The 16,731-nt window shown below is 35.7% G+C and overlaps 1 protein-coding gene across 34 annotated transcripts in view; it reads right to left on the reverse strand.

Annotated features, from left to right (window-relative positions):
- The window catches only part of SLMAP (sarcolemma associated protein), a 96,057-nt gene that overhangs the window by 19,528 nt on the left and 59,798 nt on the right, over positions 1–16,731 (reverse strand). For 26 of the 34 annotated variants that reach the window (XM_072935041.1, XM_072935039.1, XM_072935038.1 and 23 more), the window contains 8 exons: positions 15,345–15,428; positions 15,024–15,083; positions 10,269–10,391; positions 9,618–9,692; positions 5,430–5,750; positions 4,533–4,650; positions 4,047–4,218; positions 2,491–2,625 (listed from right to left, as the gene is read on the reverse strand). In XM_072935041.1, coding sequence (XP_072791142.1) covers positions 2,491–2,625; positions 4,047–4,218; positions 4,533–4,650; positions 5,430–5,750; positions 9,618–9,692; positions 10,269–10,391; positions 15,024–15,083; positions 15,345–15,428 — 1,088 coding nt within the window. Of the gene's footprint in view, positions 1–2,490; positions 2,626–4,046; positions 4,219–4,532; positions 4,651–5,429; positions 5,751–9,617; positions 9,693–10,268; positions 10,392–15,023; positions 15,084–15,344; positions 15,429–15,549; positions 15,657–16,731 lie in introns of those variants that run through there. The other 8 variants (XM_032750737.3, XM_032750739.3, XM_032750738.3 and 5 more) reach the window with 2 other exon arrangements.

The raw sequence follows: 16,731 nt of genomic DNA on the forward strand, positions 1-16,731 counted from the left end.
CCAAATATTTTTAAAACTGTTTGTGCTGAAGCTACCTTGATTTTGTTCAGTCAAATAAATAAATGATAAATTCATGCTTCAATTTTCTAAAACATTGTGATTAGTAAGTAAAATCTCATCCTGTTATGAATTTGTAGGAATTACTAATTCATAGAGCCTCCAATATGGTTCAAAACACAGGAATATTAGAAGGTATTCTTGTCTTGTTCAATTTTTTTTTTTTTCAATCAAGGCAAGTACTTAACATAAAAATCATGTGTAACTATTGCTTTTTCATGCAAGATTATTTTTGTGTCACGGGTGCCACGAATCACAGTGCCACCTTCCCACAGAAAGCCTGTTGGCAGAAATAATCACAGCAGTGTTCAAAAAGTGCCAGAGGTTTAAATCAACCAGAGCAGCTGATGTTCTCAAACCATTCACATCATTTAATCTGTTGTGTAAAGCGCATCAGGAAGTAACCAGTGGCTACAAGCATGCAAACACCACACCGCTAAGCATTTCAAAAACACAACACTGCAATCTTTTTTAAAAGTAAAACTTAAATATTAAAACTCAATATTTAAATGACATCCCAAATGGAGTGCAGAAGCCTTGTCTTTTCTAACATTTGATGATTCACTGAACTTGTATAGATTTCTTTTTCTAAGTTATACACATTCTTGGCAAATGAAACCAGTGATAAATATCCATCACATTCAATGAGAGCACCTCCAAATTATTAGACTTTCCCCTCAAAAACTTAACAATACATAAAAATCTCCCTATTGTCAAGGAGCATTTAACTGTGTGCTTCAATAAAATGGTGCATCTTTTTTTAGAATATGAAGAAATGCAAGCTCAGACACAGCAAAAAAGAACAAATCCCACAGTGGGAAGTCACTTTATGTCCTCAGAAATGAAGTAGCAGATGATGATTCCAGCATAAGAGGGCAATGGTACTTGAAAAATTTGACCTTGGAACTCAGCCCAGTATCCATGATGTTTGAAACAATCCCCAAGATGGATATGTTTTACATTACTGACTGAGTAATGTTTGGTGAGCAGTGAGTTTGCCCTTATATGGAGGATGCTCTTCATCACACCCTGACCTCCAGGTTTCAACTGTCACAATTAACTCCTCTTCTGCAAGCAGATTTTGGCAACTGCTGTGGTTTCTGCTTTCACTTAAATACTCACCTCTAATTCTCCCTAAAATTTCCTTTCAGTTTTTCCACTTTCATCAGGTGCTCCAATTTCCTTCACAGTACTTCAACCCTTTACTTTTCCCCCTTTTCCACTGATCACTTTGATTCTGAGATTAATGTTTTTAACAGAGCAGAAAATCTCACATTCACTATTATTTATCCACTGTGATCTCTTCTATTAAAATGGGGTGGGGTTTTAGTGTGGTAGTTTTTGACTTCTGCTTTAAGTAAATCAAGTAACTCAGCATTATCTGATCACTGCAGAAAAATCCTAAGCAAGAATCAGGTTCCATGAGAATGATGAAATTATATTCCTGAAAATATGTCTGAAAAAAGTGAGAAAGGCTTTGAATTCTTTACATCTTTGACAGCTCCACAATTTTCAGGGTTTGTATTAAAGAATTAATTATGGCAAGGATATTCATACAAACTTTAGGCATCCAGCAGACAGCTCATTTAGAGGATAGGACCTCTAAAACTTTTTTTGTAGTCAGAGAAACAGTTTACTAAAGTCTGTTACAAAGCATTCATTTTCCTTCTGTTTTGCACTATGTATTACAGGAGCTGTTCACCCAGCACTGGCCACAGAGGCAGTACAGGAAGACAAAATCAGCCCCCTCAGGGTAGTAAGGGACCTAAATTAGGCTATGACCACTTTATAATTTGTCTGCCACACCCTTAACGCTTGGAAGATTCGGAATCTCAGTAAATAAAAAGTTGTCTCTAGCTGACAACTCAGTTCCAATGATACAACCTCTCAAATAAATCGAAAACCAGAGAGCACTATTTTCATTAGTGAATAGCAAGGACAGTTCAACTGTACTGTTTAAAGCATGAGCCCACCAGACATAACCATGGTTAAGAAGCATAAGCAAGAGTAAGGTGGGAACATCCATTGTAATCAGTGCCAATAAAACGAGAGCAGCTTGAAAAAGTTTACTCAAGTCATTTGGATACAGGTTTGTCAGCTATTACCCCTGTATCATTCTTTCAAATCAGAAAATTTTACTTCTGGTTCACTAGTATTTAAGCCACATGTTTTCAAGAGAGCAGGTATCTAAGGACATACTTAAAACTGTCAAGCAACTGTAAATTTAACTTTCAGGTGTAATTGCAACAGTGTAATGATCTACAAATCTGCACAGGTAGGACCAGAATGGAATTTTGCATAATATGGTACCCAGCTTTTTCTTTAAAAAAGGCCATCCTTTTCTATTTGACTCTTCCATATTCCTTCCATTCCTTCCATATTCCTTCAACAGTGTTGAATCTCACTTTCCCAGCACATTCGGTACAGACTTACATTGTTTCCTTTTTCTTGTAGCAGCTTCAGGTTTTCTTTACATTGTTTGAGCTCCTCCGTGAGTGACTGGTTTTGTTGTTCAGCCACCTCATACTTGGCCTTCAGCTCTGAGAGCACAGTCTGTGTTCTTTCATACTAAAGACAAAGAGAGAACAATCTGTGGACCCCTGGATACCCAGCACATGCTGACATCTGCTTAGCACACAGCTCCCTTTGTTGTCATCTGCCTAGACTAACTCACCTTGCATCAGTGCACTCCACTCTCTTTTCATAAAAGCAGGGTGGAATTTAGATTTCAGATTTTTTTCTAAATCAAATTTTTTTGCCCAGCTTGGCAGGGCTAAGACAACTAAACCCAAAGAAATACAAAGTAAAAGCAAAGCCTTAATTAATCTCTCATACCAATTGTTCATTATCATATTGGAAAGGACTATAAAAACTACAGAGATTAAACAAGAAACAGGGGAACAAGGAGTCCGTCACATTTGAATAGTGGTCTTACATCTAGGCTGCAGCTTACATACCTACATCCCTCTAATAGGTGCAAAATTCAACACTCTCTGTGAAGTAAATCAAACCCTCTTCCCACATAGCAAATTCAAATGTAAGAGCAAGGCAGGCATTTAAAAATTATTACACCTTGTTACTGTCATGCCATAATCTTCAGTGTGGGTCAAGTACAAACAGTACTGGGTGAATGTGTCATGTTCCTACAGAATGGGTAGCTTTTCCTTTTTCAAACCCACATTCCATTTTTCCTATTCTAGCAGTCCTCCTGACTGAGCTTAGTAAGGACAGAACCAATGACCTTCAGTACTGGCATTCACCACAAATTTAGAAGATGAGGCATCTTTACAAATACTGATCTGATTACAAAACAGAGATTAAGACAACTGGGATTTTCAGATTCTGAGAATTGTAAGGAATGTGACATGGATTAATTAACCACGGAACAAACAAAAGGACTGCAAAAGAAACTAAGAGCAGTGACCGGGGAAACATTCAAAATGCTCCTAAGAGGAAGCAAGTAAGTGTGGGGGACTATGACTTCCAGACATAATCTTTAGAGGCCAGGCAGATTAAATATGTACTCAGAATGCTGACTCTTCCTTATGCACTTACAAATGCACTGACACTTCCTTATGCACTTTGTAAAGAATATGTAGTCCTATTGCAGTTGAAATCTAACTGGGAAGATTAGACTGAAAATTAACTTTGACTCAAAACAGCTAAAGAAACTCTGGACCATGATGTTCATGAAGACTCTGAATAATGATTTCTCTGTCTGAACATCTTAAAAGTAAATTCACTACAGTAATGCATGTAAGTAAAGTTTAGGAAGTTCTCAAAGAACATACGTATTTACCTGAAGTCTTTCATTTTAGATTTGACTCCCAGTTTATAATTTTCATAGCTACCATTTAAACTGCTTGCAATAAACATATAAAAAAATTATTTACTACAAAAAGTAAAGAACTAAAAGTCCCTTTTCTTTTAGCTTAAAAAGGTCAGTCATGGGCCTTACATTCTTGCAAAATGGAAATATTTCATGTTACCTCTTTCTGAAAATCTTTTGCTTGACTTTCAGCTTCACTGAGTTGAGTTTTCAGACTGGCTGCATCCCGTTGATGTTTTTCTCTCAAAGATCCCATTTGATTTTCAAGTTCCTTCCGAGACATTTCTAGAACACTTATATCACTGGTTAGTGCTAAACTCTGCTTCTGAGAGCTGAAAAACAAAATCCAATTGATTCCTTATGCATTTTAAATTTACACAAATAGGTACTTTTCACCCTTAAAAGCTTAACACATTGGTTTTGATGTGTGAATATCAGCTTAGTGCAATCATAGTAATACAGTCCATTATTGCCTCCTTAGACAGCGTGCTGACACAAAAGGCTGGCCATGGTCTTGCTTTTAAATATATGTCCACAGCTTGCTGTGTATAATTAACATTTAGTATCTCTTTTGGGAGGAAAAACCACCACCACCAAAACTCTTCAGCTGCTGTGGTACTCCCTAGACAAACCTTGTGCCCCTTACCTAGAAAGCTCCTTCTCTTGTCGCTGAAGTTCAGATGTAAGTGAAGTGTTTTCCTTCCTCAGTTTAACACATTCAGCTTCCAGAGTGATCCACTCCGCCTTCAACTTTTCAAGTTCATCTGCAATAAATAAGTTAATTCAATTAAGTAAAATTATTTCATGACTGCTTCAAGGAACACCAGCTAATAAATAGACAAAAAGCTGGTATCAGCCATAAATCTCAAATATTCTTGTTTGTAATCATGTCACATGAATTCTCTCATGACCACCTGCAAAATATGACATTATCTTCCACTGTTATGAGGTTTATGACCCAGTGCCAGACAAGTTACTTTTTTCATTAAAGCTTTTTCTAAGGTACAAAGAAGTAGAAAACAGTCTTTTTATGGGTCAACTGTAGTATTTTAGAAACAGCAGTAGAAAAGCATATTTGAAGAAAATTTCCAAGGCTTGCAAACAGCAAGAGAATCACTAATACCATCCTTCTGTAACAAGGAAAAGAACATTTAAAGCAATAAGCTTTAGTGACACTTTGATAGAATTAAAGTCAGGAGCTCCCTCTTAATGGGCTCAAACTATAGAGAAGTCACAGAAGTACTCTTGGAAAATTTTTGGCAATATGAATCCTTTAAACTGTAAAAGTTTTCCATCTTTTCTAAGTGGAATTACACTTGGTCTACTGATATCAAAGAGTACCTAAGTTAATTTAGGCATAATTGACAATAACTGTTCAATGAAGCATGGAAAATGTCTTTGCTAACACCACAAGCCTCAGTACACACTCATACATACATACATGTGTGTATACACACACAAAGGGACAGACAAACAGTGATTTCAGTAACTGGCATTCACCACAGTGAGCAGCACGCTCTGTGACATCCTTTCAAGCAGGTACCTTTCAGGCGAGAGGCCTCTTCCCTCTGCTGCTCCTCACACTGCTGGCATTTCAGCTGAAAACTGGATTGCAGATTGACAATTTCTTTTTCATAATCTGAGGCATCTCTCCTCCACCGTTCAAGCTCCGCTCGCACCGTCTGCAGCTCAGCTTGCAAGGTAGAAATGTCTGTGTCTCGTTCTGAGGCTGCTTTTTCTGCTACTTTCTGAAGTGACAGAATCTCATTTTGAGCACTGACAAGTTCATTTCGAGTGGTGGAAATTTCATTCTCCTTTTCCTTGCGAAGATTCTCAATTTCTTCTTGTAACCTTCGCAACTGAGCTGGAAAGCAGACATTCATGTTAATATTGTTTTCAAACTGTATTTACAAAAAAACTAAAAACCTTACCTCCCTTTCTCAACACACTGATATTTAACAGGACTAAATAAGCCTAATGCAATTAAAAAAACATTTATCCTGTCAAATGCTGTACCCTTAAAGAGGCAAGTATGTGGGTCATGTAATACAGAGAGTTAAAAGAAACAAAAATTATGTCTGGACAAAGCTTTCTTAGACAAGGCTGTGCTGTGTGTGTGATACCACAGCAACTTTCCAAAATCTGAAAACAAGACTTAGATCCAACATCACTGTAAGCAAAAGAAGTATTAGAGGACAAGGACACTGTGCTTTCAGGGACAAGCGGAAAAGCAAGAAAGCTTTTGTCACAAGCCAAACATTTGCAAAGCTACATTGGAAATGTTTGCCTGTTCAGCAGTTAACTTGTGATATCTATAAATATTTGAGAGAGAATAATTTCTACTCTGTTCTCAACATGCAGTAGAGGAAATACACATTATTTCTTTGCAAAAGGCATTTTTAAAAGCACAAGATGAATTTTAAATTGAAAGGGACAGCTGCACCATGTATACTAAGCTAGAAGAAGGTCCTTTATCATTTACAGCTTACTGTAAATGTGCAGCAGTCACACACATATGAGGCTACTTGACATTTCCGCATGAAGCAAATCTTACAAATTAATTCCATCTAAAACTCTTTCCTTACTGAAGGCATCTCGGAGCACAATTTTTCATAAAAACATACATAAATAGAATCTAGTGCAAACAGTTAAAAAAGAAGTACAGAGCAGAGGAAAGGGAAGTATGAAAGAAAAACAGAGCTACAGTTATAACACTGATGGGAGCGAAGTGCTTAATTTGCTGTTGTTCTATTTCACTTAAAAAAATTTATTTCGCTGATTTCAATATAGAGAAAAGCAATTATTGAATTAATGAAAAATTACTCTGAGAACAAAGGGTAGAATTCTTAAGAGCACTTGAAAAACTAATGTAAGATATGTAGAGGGTCAAAATTACATATTTAAAGTTGTATGTTTCAGAACCAAAGGGCAGAACAAGGACAGTGAAAAGCATGGGGAGGATAACCAAGGCTGAGTAATCTTCCTAGGTTACTTCTATTTATTTATGTCATCTCAATCCATTACAGAACATGACAGGAAGAATGTGAGTCTTGCTGTAAACAGATAGAGCATCAGAGCTACTCAAATGATACTTGCACCTCCATGTCAATTATACTTGATGTTTTTCAGTAGCTACATATGCAGCAATACAGAAATAATTCATACACTGGTACAATCTAGAAACTTTGCTGATGTAACATAGTTGATGTGCAATGAAGAAGAAAAATTCACCTTTTTTGTTCCCTCCTCTAAACAGGCTCCAGCAAGACATTTATCTCATTAAATACACTAAAGAATCTATGAATGACCCAGTTCCCCACTTTGAAGGAAAAAGACTTAATGGGAAAAACTATGGTAGTTATTATATACTGTAATACCCAAGAGCTATTATAGACAACAGTAAATTAATTTCATGGCAATTCTGTATAAGATGAAACATTCTATCTGTTCCATACCAAAAACATTTGCAGAATGATGGATTTTGAAAGAAATATGAGCAAAATGAGGCTTACTATGACCTTGATTGAAAATAATTTCTACAGGCTTATACTAACAGAAAGCAAATGAAGCAGTGGGTGAGAACAACCTGACAGTACAAAAACACATGATGCATCAACAATTCCCTTTCCATGTATCCTTACTTTAGAAGCCTTGAACCTACCAAAATAATATGCACTAAAACACAAAGAACTACAGCTTGGTAATACAGCAGGTGCCTGAGCAAAGGAATGCAAACCATATCTTCTTGATACTATTTTCTTCATCAAGCCAAGCTAAACTACTACTCCTTGGTGCTGGCAGAATTTCAAAGAAATGTGGTTTTTCATCCTGTTTTTTATGCTGTTGATGAACAATTTCCCTTTTATATGTTCAGGCCTGAAAAGAAGCAGAGCCTTGGGCTGAAAATCCAAAGACACACATGAGTTCTAAGTTAGTGAAGTTGTAGAAATAACTTACACAGGAAAGTTACTACTAACAAATATGGGAATGGTTTCTGAAGCACTGGATATAATTTCAGAGGACAATTAGAAAGAAAACTTCCATTACATCTCTCGTTTATGTAAGCCATTACCTCATCTGAACTGAATGCTTTGCTTCTCACTTTTTTAAAATACGGAGCAACAAGTTACTTGAATTTCCTTGCTCTACATATGTGTTCATCTAATGAACCTGACACGTAGAGACACGACCTCAGCTGCTTCTCTGGCACTTACTCTTCTCTATACAAACAAAGCCAACAACACTGGCTGGGCTAAAACATTGATTCCCTGAAAATGCTTCTAGAAACGCTACTTCATAAAGCTGCCAGGCTTTTTTTTTCCTCCCCTGCAGTTTGCAGGGGCTGCCAAGGGAGAATCCTGACAGCTTTTCCCAAACTGTGAGTTGTGTCACACCCTAAAAGTTTGGGAATCAGCAATGCACACAGTGAACATTAGAACATTTTGAACTACAACAGAGAGAGGAGGAAACATTAGCAAGACCTCTCTTGAGAAGGATCCAGAAAACAAAAAAGTACTGAATTGAGAAGAGGAATCCGGCAATTAAGTTTGTCTCTGTCAAGTTTCTACTTTCATTCTCTCTTTTTAGGAGGAAAAATAATATTTCTTTTTTTTTGTGCATAGAAATAACTATCAAATATTTTCTAATTTTTTCTTACAGCATTCACTACTTGGAGAATTCTCATTATTAGCAAGATAACACTCAAATTGCTGCTCTTGTTCTGAAGAACAGCATACTTTAAGCTTCTCTTTTGTACAAAAGCAATGACAGAAAACTTAAAGATTCTTTGAAGTCACCTAAAACAGAGCTATTATATAAGATTTTCAGTATAACTAGTGTATGACAAATATCACATAATCCAACAAACTACTGCCCAGAAAATAATTTTCTAGGGCTATTTTCACTGCCTAAAAAAGTCAGCACTGTCAGTCCACCTGCTTGTCTGCTCATCTTCCTTCCAGACATTTTTGGGTCCAAAGGAAGTGATATGCTGACAAAGACCCCAAGGATGAAGCTCCTGAGTTCTGTAATAACCAATGGCTGATTAGCTCTTCAAAGTAGCTCTTACTCTAAGGAAATCACAATATAACATGGCCTTTTTTGACCTTAAGGCTGGACAGACTGACAGACTCTTGATCAATGAGCTCACTCATATGCAAATTAATGTGATACAGAACATGTGACTCAGAAGTTATGTAAATAATGGGATTGCATCCTGCTGTATGCATTTTGGGCTGAAAGAAGCATGATTGATTCCATCAATTTTCAAAAAGGCATGGACAGGAAAAAGGCATGGACAGCTTTCAAAATGCTCAGTTGCAGCAACTTTACTGCATACTCTGATGCTGGATGTGGATCTGTATGAAAAATTTCTTTAAGAGGATCCTATAAGGAAATGGAGAGACTGAGTACTACAAAAACACCTAAAGCTTCTGAGTGCTCTGAAGGCAGTCACAGTAAGAATCCCTGGATGATTCAGAACTGACAAGACTAAATGGAGATGAAGAAGAGGTACCTATTACAGATTACATCTTTTGCATTTTTTAAGTTACTATTAAAACCATAATAATTTAAAGGAAACATTCCACAACAACAATCAAAGATATGGTGAAGGAAATCAGATTTAAAACATACATTCAACTAAACATTTTCCTTTCTTAGTGACTATGATAGCACAGAAACAGTCAAAACTATATAGTTTCCCTAAAGAGTGGGGTAAAAAAATCCCTACCTTGCAGAGCATTTATTTGCTTGTTGGATTCTTCAACTTGCACTCTATATGCTTTTCTTTCTTCTTCCAAGAGCGCTACAAATAAAAGTGAAAATGTGCCCAAGAGTTTTTGTTAGCAACATGAATTTCACCTGTGTAATTAATTTTAGTCACAATCTCTCAGTAAGTGAAAAGATTAAACAAACATATTACTTCAGGAAGTTATCAAAGGTAGTAAAACCGTGTAAGTAGTTTAATAAAAGTTAATACTAAGACATCATTCCATTATTGTAGTAGTATTACAATTAATTTGAAATTGATACAATCCGTTGCCTGGTCTGAAAACTCTGTGTGTGCTAAATGCAAACTGGTGTAAGAGGAAGGGGAAAAAAAAAGGCTGTAAATACAACCCCTAATGAACACTGAACAATATGCAAATTAAACTGGACTATACTATTTCCTCCTAAAAACAATAGAGCTATATAGCTGATAGGATGATCTAAGAAAGAGCCACCACTGAAGACATTCAATTACATCCATTATCTAACTGAAATAAGGATGAAATATCCTGAGTTCAAGCATGTATTCAATACTATGAAAACATATCTTGAACTACCTGATATATACAATTTTAATGAATACCCTACAGAACGAAGTTGATCTGGGTCTCACCTTGAAGTTCAAAGCATTTTTGTTTACTTGTCCTAGCTAGCTCTTGGGCTTCAATCAGCTCCTTGTGCAGTTGCTGAATTTCTTGCTTAGCCTCAGTCTCTGATTGTGCACCCTGCAATTCATCTGATGAAAGAACATTTTCTTTGAATCATAAATTTGTACAACATCTTAATTTGCACTGCTGTGTGATGATTGGCAACTTTTTACTCAAATCTTCAGAAGTTAAAGTAAACTCAAAATTAGATTAGGCAAATATTAGGAAAAAATATTAATATACTTTTTAAAGTAGTAAAACATATGCAAACCATAAATCATTCATTTACACATAACATGCAATATAAAACAAAAATTAACAAGGAAGAATTAGAGAGTTTTAAAAAATACTGTGTAAGTTGGTAAGGACTTCTGTATTGACAAAAACAAGGAACAACAAAAGCCTAAGACAATCCCTGCCTGTGTTTACAACTTGACTCTTAAAAGGAAGCTGCCCTAAGCCTGTCTCAGTGCACAGGCTCAGGAAAGAGCTGCTATTCCATGATTCACTACTGCCACCCACCCACTGCAGCCCCAGCCTCAGCCTCCCCCATCTCCCGCTGGAAAAAGGAAAAAGAAAAATTTAGGGAAATTTCCTAAAACAAAATTAAGACAAAGAAGACAATTCCAACCTCCTTATTTCATTCAGTGGCCTTAGTGAATACTAAGATAAATACTGCATTTGATTTTTTTAAACTATCTCTTAAAATAGTAGGTATATCTTTAATACGATCATAAATGTATGCACATTATTTAAAATCTAAATAAAAACACTTGCTCTTCCCCATAAGTTTTGTATTAGCTAAAACACATATTAAATGCCTCTCAGGCTTACAAGAGATGACTCGCAGTCACAGGAAAATTAAATACTTTTACAGCTGAAGTTTTGGAGGAATTTAAAAGAGGAAAACTAAATGTTACTAAGAGCAGTGTCCTCTAATGGTCACACATCTAGAATTTAGATGCAGGAACACCCCAGCCTGCAGGCATCTGCAAAGCCAGGAACAGCATCCAGCAAACTCTCATTTACTAGATTTTCCTTAAGCAGTGTCTGTGCACAAACTGATCCTTCAGTAGGCACAAACAGCACTAATAAACTCTATAGGTAGAAGGCCAAAATTTGATATAAAGCTTGTTTGGTGAGAAAGGCAAAGGAAAGAAATTGGTGAAAGAATTCCAGCTGTGTATCATGGGAGAGGGTAGGAAAAAAAGGGTTACACAGTTACCTGGTCAATAAACATCTGTAACTATAGACTACGTGGATTTAAGGTAAAGGCTTAGAAAAAATATTACTTTCATTTGTCTGGACTTCGCATTAATAAGGAAAAAAATAAAAATAAACTAGAATTCAGCTCATCATTATACTTTTGACATTAATATTTGGCTGTATATGTATCAATAAAAGTAATTATAGATTTTTTCCTTGTTCTCTTAATTAAGAAAATTGTTCAGCAAATCATGCTAAAGTCTTCATACGGCATCTCTCTAAGGGTTTGTTTTTCCTGCTCTCACAGTAAAGAACTGGTGGGTTTGAGCAGAGCTGAGAATACACATGTACTTTTAGACTTTTTCAGAATGAAATTATGAGAGCAGAAAGAACAGAGAGGACTACATATTTCATCCAAATACCTTGTTTTATGGTTTCTTAGCTCTAAATCCAAGTTTCTCTTTACTGAACATGTTTTGTTCTTAGCTTCTCATGGATAAAGATTTAGAGCAATTAGACTTTCAACCCTCTTTAATGAGACTTTTCAGAAGAAATGGATGAGGAAGTTGACAAATTATGCTCAAATCACTCCTGATAAAGAAGCAGTGTCCCAAATCCAACAACAGACACCCTAAATGAACTTTTATGGTGGCAGTGTTTTTTAGTGAATGAAAGAACACATCATAAAAGACAGTACTGCTTCAAAAGACATGAGAGATAAACTCTTTCCTACATCAACACAAAAGGGGAATTTATATGTGCCTGACATGCTTCTAAATCGAAAGCCAAGGAATAGAAGCACAAGAAAATATTTGCTTTTAGTCTTACCCAAACTGAACTACAAGTGCCTTGTAGTTCAAAGCAAATATAGTTTTGGTGCTAATTCTAGTTTTGAAAAGTACTTCTTCAGTGAGTAGGATTGCCTTATTTGCAAATAATAAAATTACTAAATATCATCATGCTTAGAATCAGTTCCCTTAAGAAGCAAATTCACATAATGACTAACTGTCCTCAGAGAAGGCTAAAGAGTTACCATTAATAACATCAAGGTGCCAGAAAAAATTAAATGAAAAAGAAAAGGTCTAATACAGCATTTTTTCTTCCTCATTCATTTTTTCCACCTCATGGAAAATTTTAATCTCTGATCAGTTTGTTTGCCATACTTTAAGAAATGTTCTCAATATCACCTTGTTTTCCACACAAATAGAGTGAGGCTTCCCTCAACATTGGCTCTAATGGTAATTTTAAAATAGTTTAAAACTTTTTTTTAACCATTTTAATTTTTTTTTTTTTTATATAACAGAGATAATACAGAAGCCCACATAGGCTGTAGTCTTAACTGATCCTTAATCTCTATGTGCCTGGCCTATGGAAGAAACTTTATGAGCAGTCTGGTATTTCAAGCCTCACTTCTGAAAGTTCACCTTCAGAATTTTGCAGGATTTCTCAGGTTATTCAGAAGACAATTTTCAGAGTACTCTAGTGAAGTCAGACAACCCTGAGATTTTTTTTAACTTCACAAGATCCATATGAAGGAAACTATATCATATATTTAAAATAAAGTATCTGACATAAAACAATGGTTCCCAAACTTTCCAAGCTGATAGACCATTGCTGATTTTCAAAATTTCTTATGTAAATTACCACTATTCAGCAAATCCTCAGCTGAAAACATTTCCTACTAATATTCCATGGACCACTCTGGTAATTACTGTGAAAACACAGGAACATTGGTAAGAACAAGATTACCAGTCTTCCAATGACATTTATTGCTCCTTTCCATCTGTTTAACATTTATCTGCCCTTAACTTCGCAATAAGTAGTCACAAACAGGCTGTTTAAACAGAACTGTGCAGGGAACTGTTATGAATGGATAATAAAGTCATTTACCTTGTGGGGGAAAAAACAAAGCCAACTAATTTGTCACAACTTCCCCCCTTCTCTTCCTTGCCAAATTCTGACTTGTAGAAACTTAAATCAAATCCTGAATGCACTACAAAATGTTGATGGAATATGCTTGGAGGAATCTACAGCAACCAGAAGTCGCCTAATTTTCCTGTTCCATTAATTTGTTTTATAAATTTCAACAAGACTGCTGCCTTTTCCAGTGGCCGTTTCTGCATTCCAAAGAGCCGCCAGATCAAAAATGCTCTCACTCTTCCTTAATTATATGGCTGCATAACAAGTCCACTTGAAAACCTTTCTGAGGCAAATCAGATCCTTTTTAGGGCAAAGTCAGGCACATGAAGTCGGTCTCTGAAAAAAAACTCGAACAAAACTGTGGGTTTATAGGCTCTTCATAAAAATTAAAAGGGCAAATGATTCATTGTACAGATATTTTAAATGGTTTCGTGAGAGCAAAATAGGAAGGCCCATAAATAGCCTCAAGAGGAAGAGAAAAATTGCTGCCAACCTTAGTTTTATAACCAAAAATAAGACTATTATAATCACTACAAACAACATTATCAAATTCTACCTTCTAGCATAGCGAGTCACTGAACATACTGATTTTTAGTTGCAGATATTAGAGCAAACACTCCTTTCTAGGTATCTCAAACACTCCCTTCTAAACTGCTTTGCTGAACTATTGTCCACTGGGAAACATCAAACTCAATTTTATACATGTTGCCAAACAGCAAAAGTAATTTGTGCAATTTTTGGAAGCCTTTTTGTCATAAAATTAGGGAGTGCAAACAATTGCAGAGAAAAGCTCTTTTACAGGTCTCCTACATTCTGTTATGGTTTCCTTTTTTCCTGAGTCACAAAGAACTGTGACATTCTTTTACTTGTGATTCCAATAGGAGCATAATTTTATAGATCTTATCAAGTGTCTAATTGTTAAAGAAACCAAATTTTCAGTAGGCTAAATGTAATAACTAATAAATATGGCACAAAATTCTTCAGCTAATGAATATGTAAATATTAGCTTGATAATTAAGTATATGCCTTCAATGCATAAAAACCAGTAAAAATTTTACATTTATAGCAACAAAGCTCAAACTAAGCCTCAGCAATCATTCCAAATATAGTTATAACGCAAATTTCCAATCTTGACTGTGTTAAAGAAAAAAAGTCTTGTTTTGATTAACCCATCGGGTGCAAACTAACAAACATCTCTGACAGTAAGAGAAGATATGCAAGTAAAATTTGACTGCTTAAAAAATGTCAGTAGTGGAAGAATCCCTCCTCTCCACTGCTATAATCTTAAATGTGTGCTGACTCTACTTCTCAAGTGAAAGTTGTACGGTGTAAATTCCTAGAACAGCATTGGTGAGTACAGAGATTACCTTTATACGCAGGTTATTTCTATAGCAACACTCAAAAGCGTGCTTTTATATCACCCAAAGAAGTCATTACTGATATTTACAGTTAACTCTTCCATATGACATGATTAACATCTTTGAATTACAGCATTCTATTTTAACTATTTTTTAATCATTTGATAAAAACCAGGTAGATAAAAAGATTACATATACAGATTATGCATCTAAAATTGCAAAAGTAAATTTGTTTACCTTTTAGAAGAGCTACTTTGACAATAGGTTCATTTAGATCTTGGTCATCCATTTGAGCATCTAAAAAAAAAACCCCACACCTTTCAGAGAGCAGGCAGACTGCAGACAGTTCTCATATACACATTCTTTACACGGAGAGAAGATTTAATGTCCTTCTCAATTTACAAGAGTCAAATTATGAAGCCACAAAATAGACAACACTGCTCTAAGCTTGTCTCTAACTCTGTATAATATACTGCATTCTTTTAAGAAAATGCTATTGGTTATCTAGATTGAATTCAAACTAATTAGAGGTTACAGAAATCTTAATTAAACTCTTACCTGTAGTGTCGTCACTGCTTTTTTCCTTGCTTGGGCTAAGGGTGTCAGATAAATCATTCGATTCTTTGACTCGTGCTTGGTTTTCTGCAAGAGACAAGGAAAAGCAACTACAATTAATAAATGCTTTGTTCATAATTTTTTCTGTACACCAAACTACTGTTAAATATCAACAGAAAACAACTTGGTTCAAGAAACAGTTAAAAACCTGCTGGGTGCTTATTTCTTTGCAAGTCTGGGCTAAAATGGATTCCGCATCCCTGGAATCATTAACCCAGCCTAGCCTCTAATAAGGGATGCAATTGCCTCGTGCACAGCTTGAACTTGGGTTAATGCTGTGTTCTTGCCAGCTGGAACAGTGGAAAAGCTGATTCAATCAGCAAACAAATAAGAAAAGAAAACTAGAACAATGGAGATACTGTGGCAAGTTAGAAAGAAACTGCTGTTAAGAATAAAACTGTGTTTCAGTATTTTGGACAAATTACATAATAACAAGTCTTGTACATACCATACTGTTCAAAAGAAACATAAAGAAGCACAGCAATATAAACGAATACATTTGTTTCTAGAATGAATTTTCAGTTTAAATTGTATTAAAGAAGCAGGGTATGTTGTTCTCACAAAAAAATTACCTTCATGAAATATCTGTCCATGTAATTCAGCACTTTATTACATGCAGCTTAGTGAAGCAATGCAGTTGGTTTTTTGGGTTTTTTTTTTGGTTTGCTGGATTTTTTGTTGGGGTTTTTTCCCCAGTTCTAGATTTTTAGTGGAGATCACATATTTTCAAAATATAAGGGGATTTAATTGCACCAGTGCATCTTATTTTCACGCAGAATCACCCCTGATTCAAAGTATAAATAGTATACGTGACTGAAATAATTTTTTTTCAATTTTTCTTAAGTAACAATTATGGTTTAGTTCTGATGGGTCCATTAAAAAAGACCATACTATTGATGGTGTGGGTTAATCCAGCAAGGAACTGTCACCAACATGCAGGTGAGGTTATACAAAATGAAATCTTTCTTGGCTGCCTATTCAGAGCCTTGCTTTGACAGCTCTGCTGCCCACCTGCAGGTTAACAGAGGTTTTCTCTGAGTCTCAAGTTCCAGGCACAGACATTATATGAAAAAGGGTCAATGCAGCATTCCCAGCACACAGACATCTCCCATCCATGGAGAAAAGCACAGGGTACACAAATAATTTCACTGCATGTACATAATGCGCATGCAACAATGAAGTAACAGGACACAGGAAGAAATAATCACATAAATAAATAAATAAACCATGTTATACAACAGCAAAATAATACACAGAACTTCCCCCAGAACAAAATAAGCATAAACTGGAGACAATCTGTGTGGCTGCAAGAGGAAATCACCATGACAGA

This window comes from Taeniopygia guttata, chromosome 12 (assembly GCF_048771995.1).
Source record: "Taeniopygia guttata chromosome 12, bTaeGut7.mat, whole genome shotgun sequence".
Lineage (NCBI taxonomy): Eukaryota > Metazoa > Chordata > Aves > Passeriformes > Estrildidae > Taeniopygia > Taeniopygia guttata.